Genomic DNA, 20,384 nt, shown 5'->3' with positions numbered 1-20,384 from the left:
TGAGACTGTTGGACCCTTTGGAAACAACTGTGTGTTGACCTTTTCTTAAAAATTGAACAGCAGACATCTACAAGAGGTTGATATAGTTTAGATTAGAGTAAATCTTAGAATAGCTTTACTTGCAGAGGTGTTTGGTAAAGTTCCTAACAGAGTGATTGCCATCTGTTAAATACACTGAAACAGGTTTGATAAACAAAACAGAAAGAGATGTAGTTTTCTATATAAAACATGTCCTTGGAGAAGACTGCAAAAGTTCCATAGCATAAACCTTCAATGCCAGAATTTACCTGAGATTATCAGAAGCGCATAAATGGCCTTATTCTCAGTCTCCCCCCGCCCCCGAAAAGCCCTTCATATTGTAACGGGATTGCTGGAACACAGAATCAGTCTAAACTTTTAAGGGACTTAACAGTCACATATAATTTGGCCCTAACTCTGCAGGCAGTTTGCACTGTGGAAGATATTGGTGGCAGGAAACGGTAATCAAATTGGAACTGTGAACAAAAGCTATGCAGTCCTCTCATCTTTAATAAGCCAACGATATAAATACGATATAGAGAGCATAAGCCATAGAAGGGACAAAACAGCATCATGCATCAGAAAGAGATGAAATCAGGTTGTTTTTTGGGGAGGAGCGAGAGGGGCTTTCATGAAAATGTGAGACTGAATTCCTGTCTGTTCAACGCAGACACTTGGTCCTTATCTAGCAATTATTTGCTGGACCAGAGTCACGTTCACTTAAGTTCAGGCCTGCACACAAAGGGACATACTTGTTGAAGGGAAAAGAGAACCTAGCTCATGCAGGTGCTTTAGGTACGCCCAGGACTTTTTTGCATATTAGGCCATGCCCCCATGACGTAGCCAATCCTCTAAGAGCTTACAGGATTGGCTACATTGGGGGTGTGGCCTAATATGCAAAGGAGTTCCTGCTGCAAAAAAAGCCCTGGGTATTCCTCAAAGTACATGCGAACCTCTGCCTCGGGGCGTTTGAAGTCACTATACTAGTGTGCATTCTTGGACGTGAACTATACCTTTGTCATAACACATTCCAGTCACATTTCTGCTGCACTTTGAATTACATGAGAGATAACAGGCAGAGGTTTTTCCACTTCAGTTTGAGGAGCTAGGTTTTTTTAAAAAAAAAATACAAATTTGATTGGAGGTAGCTTAATTATCCATCCTGTGACCAAAATCCTTAGCTTTTTAGCAATCACAGTTTTAGTATCAGCTTGAATATGGAGACTGAGAGCTGGACAGAACAGTGATTGCATAAGGGAGTACCTTTCATTAGGAAAATTGTTTCAGAGAGATGAAGCTGTTTTCTTTGCCAAGACATATGGCATACAGCAACTACTGTTGGCCTTCGAAAGTTTTGTGACCCTGGGGTTTTTTTTAAAGTACATAAGCACTTTTCTCCAGCAGTAGGTATTGACCTTTTTGAAATGGTTGCTCTAAAGTTAATTTTTTCCAGAGTACAGCTAGCTATGAAGTTCAGTTTCTTGAGCTAGATGGAGGAAGGTTGGATTGTGCTTCTTATTATGATGTATGAGAGAAATACGCAAATACAAAAAGTCGAGATCCTTGGATATAAATACCATGAATGTAAGAAGAATGAAATATTAATAAATTGTTTTGATATTTTGCCAATGTCCACAAATGTAATGTTTTGAGATTTCAGAATTATCTAAATATTTGCTTATAATCTTTTAATTCAGTGTTATAGTTAAATCTGAAAAATAAATTTATCTTAATAACCAGCTTGAAGTTTTTTCCTACTAAAAAACTGGAGGCAGGGCCCTTTTCAGGACTATTTTGGCCTTTGTGGGAGGACTCGGGGCTTCATTTTAGGCATTCATTATGGCTCCACATTGCAATGTTGTCACAAAGCTTGAGGTCTAATGAGGGTGCCTCTTATCTCCATAATACAAGGTAAAGATCCCTGTAATATTCAAAGGAAAACATACAAAAATCTGTTCTGTTCTAGAATGGTACCCCACTGGGCAAGCACACTGGTAGAAAGATGTCCCATCTTAAGTCCATTAGAGCAGGGGTGTCAGACATGTGGCCCACGGGCTGAATCAGGCCTCTGAACAACTAGCTGTCATCTGCTTCCTTCTCCCTCTCTTGCTTCCTTCTGCAAAAACTTCCTTTGCCAGAAAGCTTTTGATAGTTCCTCATCAAAGGCTCCTTAGTAAGCTCAAGAGTCATGGAGTAAAAGGACAGGTCCTCTTGTGGATCAAAAACTGGCTAATTAATAGGAAGCAGAGAGTGAGTATAAATGGGCAGTCTTCACAGTGGAGGACGGTAAGCAGTGGAGTGCCGCAGGGCTCAGTACTGGGTCCCATGCTCTTTAACTTGTTCATAAATGATTTGGAGTTGAGAGCAATGAAGTGGCCAAGTTTGCAGATGACACTAAATTGTTCAGGATGGTAAGAAGCAGAGAGGATTGTGAGGAACTCCAAAGGGATCTGTTGAGGCTGGGTGAGTGGGCGTCAACGTGGCAGATGAGGCTCAATGTGGCCAAGTGCAAAGTAATGCACATTGGGGCCAAGAATTCCAGCTACAAATACAAGTTGATGGGGTGTGAACTGGCAGAGACTGACCAAGAGAGAGATCTTGGGGTCGTGGTAGATAACTCACTGAAAATGTCAAGACAGTGTGTGATTGCAATAAAAAAGGCCAACACCATGCTGGGAATTATTAGGAAGGGAATTGAAAACAAATCAGCCAGTATCATAATGCCCCTGTATAAATTGATGGTGCGGTCTCATTTGGAATACTGTGTGCAATTCTGGTCACCACACCTCAAAAAGGATATTATAGCACTGGAAAAAGTGCAGAAAAGGGCAACTAGAATGATTACAGGTTTGGAACACTTTCCCTATGAAGAAAGGTTAAAACGCTTGGGGTTCTTTAGCTTGGAGAAACGACTGCGGGGTGACATGATAGAGGTTTACAAGATTATGCATGGGATGGAGAAGGTAGAGAAAGAAGTACTTTTCTCCCTTTCTCACAATACAAGAACTCATGGGCATTCAATGAAATTGCTGAGCGGATAAAAGGAGGTACTTCTTCACCCAAAGGGTGATTAACATGTGGAATTCACTGCCACAGGAGGTGGTGGTAGCTACAAGCATAGCCAGCTTCAAGAGGTTAGATAAAAATATGGAGCAGAGGTCCATTAGTGGCTATTAGTCACAGTGTATGTGTGTGTATATATATATATATATATATATATATATATATATATACACACACACACACACACACACTTCTGGCCACTGTGTGATACAGAGTGTTGGACTGGATGGGCCATTGGCCTGATCCAACATGGCTTCTCTTATGTTCTTATGCTGTCTCAATCGCACAACAGAGCTACTAAGCTAAGTCGCTCTTCCTTCTGTTGGCTGAGGTTCCTTTCCCTCCTGGTCCCCTGGGGAAGGAAGGAAAGAGCCACAGCTTCCTTTGCCAGTTCCCCGGATCCCAAGGAAGAAATACATAGAGACCGAGTGCTGATGTTTTGAGGGTATTTCAAGGTTTTTAAAAAATCTTTTGTGTCTTTTAAGTTTGTAGCTCTGCTAACCTAATCATAAATAGATACACACATGGCGCAGCCCAACCCGACATGGTTTGGCCCAACAAGGTCTCATTTATGTCACATTTGGCCCTCATAACGAGTGAGTTTGACACGCTTGCATTAGAGTATTGTTACCTATTCCTCTGATAGGTGTTCATTTTCCCTAAACTGCTCCCACTCACAAAAGAATGGGCTTAATGATCTCTCCCATATTGCAAGAGTTTTTTAGGTAAGTTTCACAACTCTTGATAAACTGCATTCCTGTGTCCTTTAGAAAAGGGCAGGCTGAACAGAGCAGTATTGGGGAATCATTTTGCCCTGTAAGTTTTTATTCTTCCGAACTGTGCAAAATCAAAAGCCTTGCAATTGGATGTATTTTTGTTATGCAATTGTGTAAATGTTTCTTACTTTACCTCTTCCACAGTCATATTAACATAGCAGTTATTCTACCATTCTGTAAGGCTTAGAATCTGTTATGTGAATCTATTAAACAAATTGTGTTCTAACCAAAGTTCCCCCTAAACTGAGCAAAAATTCTATTTGTGAGCTACTGCATAAACTAGTTTGCTCTGGGGCCATTTTTCCTGAGCTGAGACAAAAATGTGTGAGCAGGAAGTTAAAAAATCATGAGCTAGCTCACATTAGCTCAGCTTAGAGGGAACACTGGTTCTAACATACTTTAGACCAGGGGTGTCAAACATGTGGCCTAGGGGCCAAATCAGGCCCCCTCCAAGCAACTGGCCCTTGTCTGCTTCTTTCTCCCTCTCTCTTGCTTCCTTCTGCATCTCAACTTGCTTTGCACGGCTTGCTCAATCATACAGGAGTTACAGAGCAAAACCTCTTTTTTCTTCATTGGCTGAGGCTCCTCCCCTTCCTGGTCCCCTGGGGAGGGAGGGAAAGAGCCAGAGCTTCCTTTGCCCAGTTCCCTGGATCCCCTGGGAGAAATACAAAGAAAGCACCTTTAAGATCAAAAAGTGCTAATGTTTTAAGCATGCTTTTAAAGTTTTTTAACAAATCTTTAGTTGTGTTTTGTCCTTTAAAAAGTTTATATCTCTGCTACCTAATCTTAAATAGTACACACATGGCCTGGCCCAACATGTCCCAGACTGGCCTGACAAGGTCTCATTTATGTTAGATCCGGCCCTCTTAAATGAGTTTGACACCCTTGCTTTAGACTATTAGAATTGGTTTTGTACCCTGCCCTTCACTATGTGAAGGAGTCTCAGAGCGGCTTACAATTGCCTTCCCTTCCTCTCCCCATAACAGACACCCTGTAAGGAAGGTGGGGCTGAGAGTTTGGAGGGAGCAGTGACTGGCCCAAGGTCAGCCAGTTGGCTGCATGTGGAAGATGAGCGTGGAATCAAACCCAGTTCTCCAGATTAGAGTCCACTGCCCTTCACCACTACACCAAACTGGCTAAAGAAATAAGGTTCTCAGTGCACAGTCAGGAGAATATTATACTGGCTGTACATTTCCCAATTATGAAATAGTCAACTAAAATGAAAGATAAGTTCTGTAACTATGTGCAGTGTTTGTACATAAGACAAGGTCTGAAGATCCAGCATTCTCCTTTATTCATAGTTCGCGCTATATGTTTTTTCTTGGATACGTAAAACCATTCTGCGGCCGTAGAAGTCTTTGTATTCCTCGGGCAAGTCGTCGAGTGTCTTCAACGCCCTCTCCAAAATCTGAGCTGCTCTTGAGGCCGCAGCAAGGTCTTTGTTTCCATAAGTGTCTGTCTTGTCATAACACTCGGCAGGAAGGTGTTTCCAAAAAACATTGACTCCAACCCCGAACTCTTCCGAAGTCACGTTGTGGAACCACAGAGCTGCAAGGAGAAGATACCGCTGAAAGAAACTGTCGGGCAAAAAATGCAGGAAGGTGGTGTTGGGTGAAGTTGTATGTTATCAAAAGGCGGTTTACGCTTGCCTTCTAAAAATGCAGCTTAGTTTTGTAATCAGAAAACGAATTGATTAGCAAGAGCATTTCAGAGTGACCGAATGGGACAACGCCGTCGAGTTGCAGGTGACTTATTGCAACCTCAGAGTTTTTGAGGCAAGAGACATTCAGAGGTGATTTAACGTTGCCTGCCTCTGTGTAGTGACCCTGGATTTCCTTGGTGGTCTCCCTCAAATGCTAACCAAAACTGATCCTGCTTAGCTTCCGAGATCTGACAAGACTGGGGCCAGCCAGGTCAGGGCTAAAATTGGTTCTACTGTATTTTATATTCCAGGCTACATGCTGTTGAGGAGAGACTGTTCTGTTATAGAAACCCATTTTCCAAGAAAGATGAGGGCTGGGTTGATAACAGCCCAACTTACACATTCTCCCATAAGATAAATGAGGTTCAATCATGAAAAACCTCTTAAGAGAAAGATGTTGTTAGTTTAACCCACACTTGCACGATAACAGACTTATATTACCTTCGTTGTTGTTTCAGCCCGGTCAACACAAACGAACAATCACAAGACCCCAACTTGTGGGGTTTTTTTTAATCTGCTAAAAAACATTTCCATGATTTTGCATACTAATTCACTGCCCACTTTCTCTATATTAAGGACTCTAAACTTATTACTCCTTACAACTAAGTAACCTTATGCCAAAGATTCACCATCATTCTCCACTTCTGGCATGTTTATTGCCTTTGCTGTTCTCCCCAATTGAGCCCATGCAGATAATAACCAGAGACCAAACTTGTTATTCTTTTAATCTGTTAAAGACATTTTCACTATTTTGCATGCTAACTCACTACCTATATGTACCACTGTCTGGTGAAGTCAGCCTGCACATGAAAGCTTACCCTGAATAAAACACTGTTGGTCTTAAAGGTGCCACCAGACTCACACTTAATCCAGTGAACACTTTTCCATACCGCTGCATCTCTAGAGCTATTTCTGTTGATTCAGCATGGGTCACAACAAATCAAATTCAGGCCGAGAGCAAAAAGCTGCATCATATGGATGAACTGGACAGCTGTACTCAGCACGTGACTGGGCCAACAATGCTTTTGTTCCTATTGCTAATTGTAAAATAATTGCTGACAAGCTCAGAGAAGAACTCGGGGAGGCTGAACAAAAAGAACACAGGTGTCTAAACGTGCCACAGAAGACACAAAGGACGGCCACAAAATGCTTCCTTGCATGAATCGAAGAATTGCCAGCATGTGTGCTGTAGCCAGTGGTGCAAAGGATTGGTTTAATTTTTTTTTTTTTTGGGGGGGGGGGGGGAGGGTCAAAGTCTATTTTTTTCTTCCTCCTTTCCCCATATTTACTTATTTGACATTCATTCAACCAACATCATGAACAGGACATGCAAACAAAATACTGGTGGGATTTAGCAGTCCAACGAGCCATGGCTACTATCAAATATTTTGGGACCTGCCAAGTTATTTTGTTGTTCTTTGCCACTTAGCAACTGTGAAACGTTCACCTCCGCAGAAACAAAATTCTTTCCAATCAAGGAAATAACTCATTTCTAACTTCTAAAAGCCAAGGGCATTCAAGAAGAAGATGATCAATACTGTCAAGATCTTAGGCCTACTGTGGCCTACAGGCTCCAGGGAAGCCTGTGTTAGAGTAGCAACCAGGCCTACATTTCTCAGAATCCCTTCTGGCTCGCTGATTGGTTGGGCAGAAGTTTTGGAGGGGGAACACTTGCCCAATGAAGAAAGGGGGTGGGACCTGGAAGGAAGCAATAAAAGGACTAGCTAGAGAGGGAACTGTGTTCTCTCTGGAAAATCTGAGCTAGAGAGAGGGTGCAGCAGGAGAGTTCCCACATCCAAAGAGTGGTGAGTCAGTTGGAATCAGAAGGTAGGAAACATATATCAGGGCAACCATTATTGGGGCTACACCAAGTGAAACAAAAAGTTCTCTAACCACTGGCAGAAGGCAACAACAGGGAGACAAACGAATCAAATGTCTCACTCAGTTACCATGTATAAATCAGATCGAAGATGGACAAAGGGGTGTCAAACATGCGGTCCGGGGGCCAAATCAGGCCCTCAAGCAACTCACTGTTATCTGCTTCCTTCTCCCTCTCTTGCTCCCTTCTGCATCACAGCTTGCTTTGCCAGGCTTGCTCAATCACACAGGAGCTACACAGCAAAGCTCCTCCCTTGAGAAGGAAGTGGGGGAAGGAGACCTAGCTTTGCCAGGCTCTCTCAATTGCACAGCAGAGCTACTGAGCTAAGCCTCCCTTTCTTCTGTTGGCTGAGGCTGAATAAGCCATTGAGGTGTGTTTGTCCTTTATCAAGTTTTGTGTTTTTGTGTGTGCCTGTCTGTGTCCTTTATAAAATTTATATATCTCCCTACTTGGCATTACATTTTATAATACATGTGGTCTGGCCTAACAAGGTCACATTTATGTCAGATGTGGCCTGCATGAGTTTGGCACCCCTGTATACAATAATACTTTAAAGGGGGGTGGAATCAATGCCTACAACGATGTCCAACAAAGTTTAAAGCCTTTCTCTGCTCAAAGAGCTGCTTCCAGTGGAAGAAGACTTGAAACTACGCAGATTGGAACAGGAGGACACAAACCTACAACTGCATGCATCATCTCACCTGGTATGAACAAAACTTCTCCTGCATTGAGAAAACACTCAAAACGTTTGGCCTTAGCAAAGAGAGGATATCTCTTCAAGTCTGGCTTCTCCACATCCAGCACCTCTGACTTGGTGCCTACGAAAGATAAACAATGGCTATTATTGCTTCTGTTAAGTGACACTGGTGTCGTGGCTGCCCACCAGATATGCCAGGGGTGGCCAAACTTGCTTTATGTAAGAGCCACATGTCAGATGTTTGAGAGCTGCAAGACATGAACAAACATTACACACATCTTTATTAAAACTCTTAATACTTTCTTTGCACAGAAAGATAAAATAAATATGTATGCACTTTACAACATGACCATGCTAAAAGCAGACTTTTTTAAAAAACAAAAGCTGGGAATAGCGGTCCCCATAAGAACAGCATAGGGGAAGGTTAAGGAATTATTTTGTGGCACCAGTGGGAGAAGGAAACACACGTGTACCATATAAATCACTGACCTCCAGTTGCATCATCATGCATCTCTCTTCGCCTTGACACTAAAGTTAGTAAATACAGCTCCTACAAAAGCTATGAAACAGGGGGAACGCTGTGCAGCGCTCTTTAATTCTGTCCCTCCTTCCAGAGGCTCCCTCGACTCTTGCACTCTCTTTCTCCATTCTAGGTCTCTGGGCAACCTCTGTGGCTCTGCAAACCAGAACTGTATCACCAAGCTTATGGGTGAGACCAGGAGAGCTCCTATTTAGCCTGCTGCTGCTTCTCCTCCCTTTCTTCCCTGTGGAACAGTGTTAACAGTTTATGCGCCATCTGTTCAATGTTTGAATTCGTATGTTATAGATCTTAACTGTATTCTAAACTGCTTATTATACGTTGTGATCTGCTCTAAGCTCCACGATCGAGGGGGAGAACGGAATATAAATTGACTAAAAAATAAATATCTACAGAAGATTCCAGCTCTGGACATGTTTCAGTTGCTCTGTATTATTATTATTATTATTTACATTTGATGAATCACCCTATCCCAGCTAGCGGCAGGCTCAGGGCGATGTACAACATTAAAAAATACATATATATAAAATCAGTTACGTTAAAAAATTACAAACCCTGATGGCACCTTTAAAGTGCTCTTATTCGGTTATTGGATCACATCAGGGGCGGGGGGGATCCCCCCAAGAGGAGGTGGGGAGGAAAGAGGTGCCAGCACGGCAACCGTCACTGTCCTCACACTAAGGCTTGGCGGAACATCTCTGCCTTACAGGCCCGGCGAAACTCTAAAAGATCCTGCAGGGCCCTGATGTCTTCTGGCAGAGCGTTCCACCAAGTCGGAGCCAGGACTGAAAAAGCCCTTGGGAGGGCTTCTCATAAGCCGCCAACTCTCTCTTTTCAATACGTCCCCTCCAGGCGGTGCTGAGTTTTTTAAAAGCCTGCCCATGCCCAGTACTCAACATTCAATCATAAATAAAAATGCCACGGACCTGACAAATACAAATAAGGGGCATCCCGAGGACTATATAGCACAACCCGTTTCTTCCCTGTCACTTGAATTAAGAAGTTATCCATTACCTGCAAGAAAGAAAAGTGATAAGTTTGGCCAGGGCTTTTTTTTTTGGTAGGGAAAGCCCAGCATGAACTCATTTGCATATTAGGCCACACCCCCTGACATCACCATTGTTTCACAGCAGGCTTTTTCCTAGGAAAAGTTCAGCAGGAACTCATTTGCATATTGGGCCACACCCCAGGCATCACCATGGTTTCGCACAGGGCTTTTTTGCAGGAAAAACCCAACATCCACCAGAGAAAGGGCCTTCTCTGTTATGGCCCCTACATGGTGGAATCAGCTGCCGGAAGAGGTGAGGGCCCTGCGGGACCTTGGTCAGTGCCCTGCCCTTCACTCGGAGTCTCAGAGCAGCTTACAATCCCCTTCCTCTCCCCACAGCAGACACCCTGAGAGGTAGGTGGGGCTGAGAGAGCTCTGAGAGAACTGTGACTGCCCCAAGATCGCACAGCAGGCTGCATGCGGAGGAGCAAGGACTCAAACCCGATTCTCCATATTAGAGCCCACTGCCCTTAACCGCTACACGAAGCTGGCTTTGGAGTGGAGCGCTTGACCAGGCATTCATTGGCAAACCAATCCATTTCACCAGTGAAGAGTACTGACACCCAGAGTGCAGAACAGATACCAGAAGCAGAATGAAAAACATCCAGGGCTTTCGGCCTGAAACCTCTAGCCCAGCATCGATAGGAAGAACACTGAACCAAAGTGCAAAACTCAGCAAGGAGCTCTTTGTCCACAATGAAGAAGAAGAATTGCAGATTTATACCCTGCCTTTCTTTCTGAATCAGAGACTCAGCGGCTTACAGTCTCCTTTATCTTCTTCCCCCACAACAGACCCTATGTGAGGTGGGTGGGGCTGAAAGAACTCTTGTAGCAGCTGCCCTTTCAAGGACAACTCCTGCGAGAGCTGTGGCTGACCCAAGGCCATTCCAGCAGCTGCAAGTGGAGGAATGGGGAATCAAACCTGGTTATCCCAGATAAGAGTCCGCGCACTTAACCACCAAACCAAACTACTCATATAAGCAGGAGTGGAATTCCAGCAGGAGCTCCTTTGCGTATTAGGCCACACACCCCTGATGTAGCCAATCCTCCAGGAGCTTACCAAAAAGAGCCTTGTAAGTTCTTGGAGGATTGGCTACATCAGGGGTGTGTGGCCTAACATGCAAAGGAGCTCCTGCTAGAATTCCACCCCTGCATATAAGCGAGCTCGGCGTTATTCTCTGCTACAAAATGTTGAGAGGAGTGCTGCCTACATCGTAATGCGTCCAAAGCTGTATTCCTGCTGAGCTGATGCGGAAAACCGTGGAGAAGAACTGCTCCTTCTCAAAGTATTCGGGGATCCAAATGTCTTCCGCCAGCAGGGGAAACTGTTTTCTGAGATCAGCAATATCCTGAAAAGAGAAGACCACGTTCAGACTGCCTAAATGGTGCTACATCTTTTGAAGAGAGAAGAGTCCATTCAAAGGCAAATGTATTGAAGCTCTATATCAGGGGTGGCCAAGTTTGATTAACATAAGAGCCATATTGAATAAAACATCAGATGCTTGAGAACCGCAAGACAGGAACGTCAGATGTTTGAGAACCACAAGACAGGAAGGGAGGGAGGGAGGAGGAGAAGAAGACTGCAAATTTATACCCCACCCTTCTCTCTGAATCAGAGACTCAGTGGCTTACAATCTCCTATATCTTCACAATGGACACCCTGTGAGATGGGTGGGGCTGAGAGGGCTCTCATAGCAGCTGCCCTTTCAAGGACAACTCCTGCGAGAACTATGTCTAACCCATTCCAGCAGCTGCAAGTGGAGGAGTGGGAACACACTACCAGATTCAGTTTTCGCTTTGCTACATGCACTTTCTAGTTGTCTCCTCTGTAAAGGTGCTCCTGGTTTTTAGTGGTTAACTGGAGCCTATCAATCCTCTCAGACACCATCTCATTATTCTACATAATTGGCTGTGAGGCCAGAAAAAGAGCTGTCCTGTTTTCTGAGAGAAAGGGAGGGGTCGTTTTGTAGAAAAATAGATGGTGGGACTCATTAGTATAACTCATTAGCATATGCCGCCCCCCCAGCCAAAAGCAACCTGATGCAAGATAGGAGAGCCCCGGGCAAGCGAGGCCTTGCCCAAGCAGGCCTCACTCACCTAGGGCTCTCCTTAGCTGCCCCCTCCATGGTCAAAAGGCCAGCAAGCCACCCGTCTCCCAAAATCACATAAGAAGTGGAGAAAGGGTGGTGTGGGCTTCTCCAGAGGTTAATGACGGCTGTTGGGGGCGTGGCAAAGCCCCTGGTGGCTGGCTGCCCGGTCTCCTAATCCAGGGAATGTTATGCAGCTGCACCTACTATTCAATGGACAAGGTAGGTGGGGAGGAAGAGGGAGAACCCTCAGAAAGATTCAGGAACTGCGCTCCTGTGAGCGCCTGCTGAATTCAAGGCCTGGAGGAAGGAATTTGCATTTTGTAAGATGGCTCCTTTAAAACAACCAACTCCTGGTCTAAGCTGGAGTAACAAACTAACTCTGCCACCGTTCCCTCTCAGACGCTTGAGTACTTAACCACTGTTTCCTGCCCCAGAGCTATGTTGCTCTGTTCCCATGTATTTAAATTTATGTTTTTGGAAAGATTCAGGTGGGGTAGCCGTGTTGGTCTGAAGCAGCAGAACAGAGTCCTGTGGCACTTTTAAGGCCAACAAAATTTCCTTCTGGGTATAAGCTTTCATGTACATGCTCTAGCCAGTTTGGTGTAGTGGTTAAGTGTTCAGACTCTTATTTGGGAGACCCAGGTTTGATTCCGCACTCCTCCACTTGCAGTTTCTGGAATGGCCTTGGGTCAGCCATAGCTCTCGCAGAGTTGTCCCTGAAAGGAGAGCTTTTATGAGAGCTCTCTCAGCCCCACCTGCCTCACAGGGTGTCTGTTGTGTGGGGGGGCGGGGGGAGGTAAAGGAGATTGTAAGCCGCTCTGAGACTCAGAGTATAGGGCGGGATATAAATCCAATATCATCTTCTTCTTCAGATCTGAAGAAATGCACACACACACAAAAGCTTATACCCGGAATAAAACTTCGTTGGTCTTACAGGTGCCACCAGACTCAAACTTTGTTCTGTTTTTGGAAATAAAACGTTGATGACGTGAGAGAACATCACTCACCTTCCGAGGGTCTTCTCCAAGAGAGCGTAGGTAATATTTTTCATCCTCAAAAACAAAAACACCACAAACTATATAAACGGTGTGCAGGGCTAACCATCTTGCTAAACCAAGGACGCATCTACATTTGGGGGGAACTTTAAAAAGCTCAACAGAAGAACCTGTCCAATTCCACTAAGTTTTGTTTGTTTTACATTTATACCAGGGGTGGCCAACGGTAGCTCTCCAGATTTTTTTTTTGCCTACAAATCCCATCAGCCCCAGCCGGCATGGCCAATGGCTGGGGCTGATGGGAGTTGTAGGCAAAAAGCATCTGGAGAGCTACCATTGGCCACCCCTGATTTATACTGTTTTTAAACGATGAATTGATCACCTAGAAATCAAGGGTGCAAGATTTTTAACCTCCAGCTCGTATATTTTGTTTTGTCTTAGCTGAGGAAGGATGGCCCCAGAGGAAACTAATTTACGCAGTAGCCGAATCACTCACTCACAACTATAATCCCAGTCGCGAACGAAGTAGAATTTTTGTTTTTAGAAGACTTCACAACTTGTATATTCTAATTTTAAATAAAGTTTAAAAAAAAAAGACTCCACAGTTAGAGGGAGCTTTTATCCCAATCCATCTTGGAGTTTAATTATGCTGAGTACCAGTCAAGGAAATAACTGGATAACTGAAATTGTTTTTATTAGGACTGTAAGCCACTACTTGCGGAGCAGGCGACGTATAAACCCAAGGTAAATAAATAAATTAAGCAAGCTATCTCAAACACTAGGATAAAGCTAGGCCATCTCACATCTGGCATCTAGTTGTGAGAGGAAACAAATCAGGCTTTGAAAAGAAGAGCTGCCAAGATGCATGAGAGAGGAGGATATTCTCTTGGACTCAAGGCAAGCACCAGCCAGTAACAAAGATGGAGCTACAAAGGCTATACAAATGCCCATTTAAGTGGGTTCAAACTCCACTGACCTCATTTGGATTTACTTTAAAGCAGGGGTGTCGAGCTCATGAGGGCCAGATCTGACATAAATGAGACCTTGATGGGCCGGACCATGTCGGGTTGGGCCGAACCATGTTGGGCCGGGCCATGTGTGTACCTATTTAAGATTAGGTAGCAGAGATATAAATTTTATAAGGAATACAAACACAAATATATATTTTTTAAAAACTTAAAACATGCTTAAAATGTTGGTACTCTTAAAGTCTTAAAAGATGCTTTCTTTGTGTTTCTCCCATGGGGTCCAGGGAACTGGGCAAAGGCAGCTCTGGCCCTTTCCTTCCTTCCCCAGGGGACTGGGGGTGCAAGAAGCTGCAGCCAATAGAAGGAAGAGAGGCTTGGCTCAGTAGTTCTGCTGTGCAATGGAGCAAGCCTTGCAAAGCAAGCTGAGATGAAGAAGAAAGCAAGAGAGAGGGAGAAGGAAGCAGATGACAGCCAGTTGCTTGGGGGCCTGATTGGAACCCTCTGGGGGCCAGATTCGGCCCCCGAACTGCATGTTTGACACCCCTGCTTTAAAGTATACACATTTATGATTGTATTGCCCATATAACTTCATCTGGGGAGTGCTGAACTGGGGTTCATCTTCTGAATTACAACTACATTTTTCCTCACAAAAATTTAACTTCCAAGGCAATTTCAGTACCAGTCAAGACACTGCATAGTTACCTCAGAAATGTAGTACTCTGTGTGTTTGGCTTCAGCTGCTCTCTTCACAAATACATCAAAGGGCAATGTTCTGAAATGAAAACAAGAAATATATTCAAGAGGCACGAATAAAAGAATTAACAATGCATTTCACAAGGAAAGGAACTGTTTTTTTTTTAAATACTGTGATATCAATGCTCTCCAGACTTCCTGCTTCAGTTCCATATGGGAGGTGGAGGGCTGTGCCTTCTTCACTGAGGAATGACTGTGAAGTAATTTATACCTCTGATATGCTCGACTGACTGTTATTTATGAGGGAAAAGTGTGTTCTTCAACCTTGAAGAAGGAGTTCTCCAAAACAGGCTAATTTTAGCCAGCTTCCTGTCATCATGTGTTGTTTAAAGCAAGATTTATGCATCAGAAGTTGAGTAGTGTCTGCAACACAGGGTCCTTCTCAACCATTCATTGTGCTGGTTATTTATATCGAATGGACTTTGAATACAGCACATTGTACAAACCTGAGACTTTATACAGAGATCGAATTGCAAATTTATATTGATAAAATGCACTATTAACTTTATTGTTATACTAAAATAAAAGAACCCCGTGGCGCAGAGGGTTAAAGCTGCAGTACTGCAGTCCTAAGCTCTGCTCATGACCTGAGTTCGATCCCAGCAAAAGCTGGTTCAGGTAGCCGGCTCAAGGTTAACTCAGCCTTCCATCCTTCCGAGGTCGGTAAAATGAGTCCCCAGCTTGGTGGGGGGAAAGTGTAGATGATTGGGGAAGGCAATGGCAAACCACCCTGTAAAGCATCTGCCGTGAAAACGTTGTGAAAGCAGCGTCACCCCAGAGTCAGAAATGACTGGTGCTTGCACAGGGTACCTTTCCTTTCCTATACTAAAATAGAATACACACAAACAGAATATATGGAATTTATTTATTCTTTTGTCTTTGCAGTTTGCTTTTGGATTGTTCAGTTCCATGCAAAGCAGAAACCTTTCCATCTAAATGCTACTGATCGACACAGCAATCCTAAACACAGTTAAGTCCTAAAAGCTGTATCTGTAAGTCCTAAAATCAATGGTACCTACTTGGGCTAAGACAGCTTCACTGCTTCATGGCTTACTTTATTTAATTCATTTATACCACACCTTTCTACCCAATGGAAATCCAAACTGGCATACATCATTCTGCACTCTTCCATTTGATCCCACAACAACCTTGCAAGGTAGGTTAGGCTGAGTGTGACTGGCCCAAGGTCACCCAGTGAACTTCCACCGCAGACTGGGGATTTGAACTTGGATCTCCCACTAACCATGACACCATATTAACTTTGCATGATATTACTGTTTTTATGTTTCTTTTAGGTCACATATGCTGGGCTTTTTTTTTGGAGCAGGAAATCCTTTGCATATTAGGCCACGCCCCCCTGACATAGCCAATCCTCCAAGAGCTTCCAGGGCTCTTAGTACAGGGTCTACTGTAAGCTCCAGGAGGATTGGCTGCATCAGGGAGGTGCAGCCTATTATGCAAAGGAGTTCCTGCTACAAAAAAAGCCCTGCACGTATGCCATGCTGAACTCCAACGGGACTTAACTTCCCAAGCATATTTGCAGAAGGTCTGATTGTTAATCCCACTAACCACCCTAAAACTAGTTGGTGGCTTTAATTTCTGCTCATGCCTTAGCATAGAAGTACTGCTTTCACGTTTCTTCTACGTAGACCACTGACTCTTTATAAGCCTGCAGTGTAAGCCAGAGCCCATGCTGCCCCCACTGGGGGTTCAAACTGGTCATGGTTTAGACAAGAGGAAAGACATTGGGGAAGACAGCCAAGGAATTTTCACAGGCAAATGATAGAAGACAACTGGATGTCCTGAATTCTGTTAGTCCCATCGGTTCAACGGAAAAATATTTCGGTTCAACAGAAAACAAGAGGCACAATTCTTCACAGCCGCAGAGAAACAAAACAGGTCTGTGAATCAAAGGGAAAACGTCTGACAATAAGGCTTTAGAAAACAGTCCCAACTAATTGAGGAGATGTTACGGTGGCACTGTGCTTCTCAACACTGATGCCAAACAATTTTTTTAAAAAGAATCTGCCTTCTTCCTTTTAGCAATCGTAGTGGTGCATGGTGGGAGAGGGGGCTGGCCAGCAACACTTTGGAGAACTCTCAGTCTGTTCTTTTCAGGTCGTGTGTGTGCGTGCGTGCAGCTCCCATGGCAACCCACTAGAGCAGGGCTGTCGAACTCAATTGTTATGAGGACCGGATCTGACATAAATGAGACCATGTTGGGCTGGGCCGGGCCATGTTGGGTTGGGCCATGTGTGCACCTATTTAAGATTAGGCAGTAAAGATATAAACTTTATAAAAGAGGCAGACAAACACAATTAAGTTTTTTTTGTTTTTGTTTTTTAAAAAACCCTTAAAACATGCTTAAAATATTAGCACTTGCTGGTCTTAAAGGTGCTTTCATTGTATTTCTCCCATGGGATCCAGGGAACTGGGCAAAGGAAGCTCTGGCTCTTTCCTTCCTTCTCCAGGGGACAAGGCGGGGGAGGAGCCTCAGCCGATAGAAGGAAGAGAGGCTTGGCTCAGTAGCTCTGCTTTGTGATAAAGCCTAGCAAAGCAAGCTCTGCCTCCCCCACTTCCTCCCAAAGAGAGGAGCCTCAGCCAATGGAGAAAATAGAGGCTTTGCTCTATAGCTCCTGTGCGATTGAGCAAGCCCAGCAAAGCAAGCTGTGATGCAGAAGGAAGCCAGAGAGAGGGAGAAGGAAGCAGATGACAGCCAGTTACTTGGGGGCCTGATAGGAGCCCTCTGAGGGCCTGATTCGGCCCCCGGGCCACATATTTGACACCCCTGAACGTGAGTTTTTAAGACAAGGAATTAGGGTTGACAACTCCCAGGTGGAGGCAGGGGATCCCGGTTTGGAGGCCCTCCCCCCGCCTCAGGGTTATCAGAAAGCGGGGGGGGGGGGAATGTCTGCTGAGTGCTCCATTAGTCCCAATGGAGACCCATTTCCATAGGACATGATGGAGAATTGATCTATGGGTATCTGGGGCTCTGGGGGGCTGTTTTTTTAGGTAGATGCACCAAATTTGCAGCATAGCATCTCCTCAAAAGACCCTCCAAGTTTCAAAAAGATTGGACCAGGGGGTTCAATTCTATGAGCCCCAAAAGAAGGTGCCTCTATCCATCATTTCCAATGGAGGAAAGGCATTTAACAGATGTGCAGTCCTTTTAAATGTGATGGTCAGAACTCCCTTTGGAGTTCAATTTTGCTTGTCACGGCCTTGTTCCTGGTTACACCCCCAACGTCTCCTGGCTCCACCCTCAAAGTCTCCTGGCTCCACCCCCGAAGTCCCCAGATATTTCTTGAATTAGACCTGGCAACCATGCAAGGAATGAAGAGAGGTGGTCTGTTTCGCTTCCAAGATCTGAGGAGATCAGGCAATCCTGGTCTATTACCAATAAAATAAAATCACAGGGCTCATTTTGTAGCAGGAGCTCCTTTACACATTAGGCCACACCTCCCTGATGTAGCCAATCATCCAAGAGTTTACAGTAGGCCTTGTAATAAAAAGCCTTGTAAGCTCTTGGAGGATTGGCTACATCAGGGGGGTGCGGCCTAATATGCAAAGGAGCTCCTGCTACAAAATGAGCCCTGAACATTGATATACCATCAACTGCCCTCAAACATAAAATATTCTGCAGAATGGTATCAAGGAACTGCCCCTGTATCCAGCTAACACTGCTGTACCAAGCTGCTCTGCACAGGATGGTTTGGTGTAGTGATTAAGTGCAAGGACTCTTATCTGGGAGAACCAGGTTTGATTCTCCACTCCTCCACTTGCAGCTGCTGGAATAGTCTTAGGTCAGCCATAGCTCTCGCAGAGTTGTCCTTGAAAGGGCAGCTGTTGTGAGAGCTCTCAGCTCCGCCCACCTCACTGGGTGCCTGTTGAGGGGAGGGGAGAGAAGGTAAAGGAGACTGTGACCGTTCTGCGATTCAGCTTATAGGGTGGGATATATATCCAATATCATCTTCTTCTAAAACTTGCCTGGCAGAGCGAGATGGTAACCCAGCTCCCTTTTGGAAAAGAAAATAATTAATGCCACAAAAAGCTCCAGTCGTAAATACAGAATCTCTAGCTGTTAGACGTGTTCCACTAAAACAGAATAAGGCTTGGAATGAAATACCTATACACAAAGTTCTTACTGAGGAAATCCATCTGCGGTACAGCGGAGACATGGACTTTGACTTCTTTGTTTCCTACAGCTTGACTAAGGTAATCCACGGTCCATTTGGCTGTGCAGGGGCCCAAATCTATTCCTTTCAGGACTGCTGGCTTTCTCTGAGAAGGGAAGGGAGAAAAATAGAATCACTGCATCATAGAGCTTCCTTTCTACTCCCTTTGCCCATCTCTTGACCCACGCACTATTCTTAAATGTGATCAGTCCAATACTTAATTGATCTAGCATCAGGTAGTATAATAGAAATACAGGCGCTTGCTTTAAAGCAGAGGCTCTCATTCAAAAGAGTCTGCATTGTAAGATTCTGTATTACATCACTGTCAGTATCAGCATCAGTTATATAGCCATTAGCATAGTACCTTAATCAACTTTATCTCGTTTTCCCTCATGACATCCCTCTGAAGTGATCACAGGGAACTACATGATTCTCACATATGAAGCTGCTTTATATTAAATGAGGGTTGGTTGCCAAGTCCAATTCAAGAAATATTTGGGGACTTCGGGGGTGGAGCCAGGAGACCTTGGGGGTGGAGCCAGAAGGCATTGGGGGTGGAGCCAGGAGCAAGGTTGTGACAAGCACAACTGAACACCACATTTAAAGGGACCGGACACCTTTTAAACGCCTTCTCTCTTCTGAAATAATGAAGGATAGGGTCACCTTCTTGGGGGCTCATAGTATTGAATCCCCTGGTCCAATCTTTTTGAAACTTGGAGGGTAGTTTGGGGAGAGGCATCGGATGCTATACTGAAAAATTGGTGCCTCTACCTCAAACAACAGCCCCTTGAGAGCTCCAAATACCCACAGATCAATTTTCCATTATACCCTATGGGAATAAGTCTCCATAGGGAATAACCGAGTTCCCAGCAGCCATTTCCCTCCCCCCCCCCCTCCCCGGCTTTCTGTTGACCCTGAAGAGGATCCCCTGCCCCCACCTGAGGATTGGCAGCCCTAATCGCATACAGATCCTGTTCTGCAGTGGTTAGAGGTGATCCCTCCATTGCGGGAATGAATTTAGGCCCTTCCAGTCTTTTCCTACCAGCGGATAGATCTCTTGCAGGAAGCGCTCCCGGGTGATTCCATCGTAGCGAGCCAAGGGGACGGTGACCACCGGCTGCCTTTCCAGGACCCCCGCGGCGCCCGTCTCCGCCGGCCTCTCGCCCATCTCCTCCGCGGCCCGCCGCTCTCGGGGCTTCCTCCTGCTGGCCACCGGGCCTCTCCAGAAGCGGCCTCCGGGCTCGGGGATGCAGCTTCCAGAGAGTAAAAATATCTTGTTCAGCTCCCCTTGCTGGTGGATTTGGAGACGCTGGTGGATTTGGAGATGCAGCAGGATCAGGGCTGAATCCAACACCAAGCGAAGAATTCAAAGCAGGGATCCCTTTCATAAGCGTCCTGGGGTTGGGATCGCAAGCGCACCGCCTCCTCCCCGGGAGTAAGCGGCGCCGGATGCGGCGGTGGGTGTGGACTTCCGAATAGATCTTGAGCTCAGGCTTTGCGCGCTGCGGCTGCTTCGCGCCAGCTGGCAGGCGTGGAAAGAGAGCGCCCCCCAACAGGTCTGCTCGGAAGCCTGCTGTTCAGTGGGCCTTGCTGTCTGGTGAATGCTTTTTGGAATAGCTGCTAGGGTTGCCAACTTCCAGGTAGTCCCTCTCCAGGTACTACTGACCAATGTTCCCTATGAG

General features: G+C 45.0%; 1 protein-coding gene across 1 annotated transcript; it reads right to left on the bottom strand.

The window, feature by feature from the left end:
- Positions 1-5,128: 5,128 nt before the first annotated feature.
- On the bottom strand, positions 5,129-20,155 carry TYW5 (tRNA-yW synthesizing protein 5). The gene is made up of 8 exons (XM_060257007.1): positions 19,745-20,155; positions 18,654-18,808; positions 14,477-14,546; positions 12,819-12,863; positions 10,933-11,070; positions 9,600-9,687; positions 8,140-8,256; positions 5,129-5,405 (listed from the first exon to the last, which is right to left on the bottom strand). Exons 1-8 carry the CDS (start codon positions 19,868-19,870, stop codon positions 5,149-5,151), a joined length of 996 nt encoding a protein of 331 aa, XP_060112990.1. The 5' UTR covers positions 19,871-20,155; the 3' UTR covers positions 5,129-5,148.
- Positions 20,156-20,384: the final 229 nt, after the last annotated feature.

This window comes from Heteronotia binoei, chromosome 16, assembly GCF_032191835.1.
Source record: "Heteronotia binoei isolate CCM8104 ecotype False Entrance Well chromosome 16, APGP_CSIRO_Hbin_v1, whole genome shotgun sequence".
NCBI lineage: Eukaryota > Metazoa > Chordata > Lepidosauria > Squamata > Gekkonidae > Heteronotia > Heteronotia binoei.
The sequence above is the reverse complement of the archived record's forward strand: the minus strand, read 5'-3'. Positions and strand labels throughout refer to the sequence as shown.

Bases quoted from the DNA above. Each gene is read 5' to 3' on its own strand.
- TYW5 (XM_060257007.1), bottom strand. From the start codon at position 19,870: ATGGGCGAGAGGCCGGCGGAGACGGGCGCCGCGGGGGTCCTGGAAAGG. The intron at 12,864-14,476 runs GTAACTATGCAG...TTTGTTTTTGAG, and splicing joins CAGAGTACTACATTTCTGAG to GATGAAAAATATTACCTACG. The intron at 8,257-9,599 runs GTCCGTGGCATT...TATCTTTCGTAG, and splicing joins CCCTTATTTGTATTTGTCAG to GCACCAAGTCAGAGGTGCTG.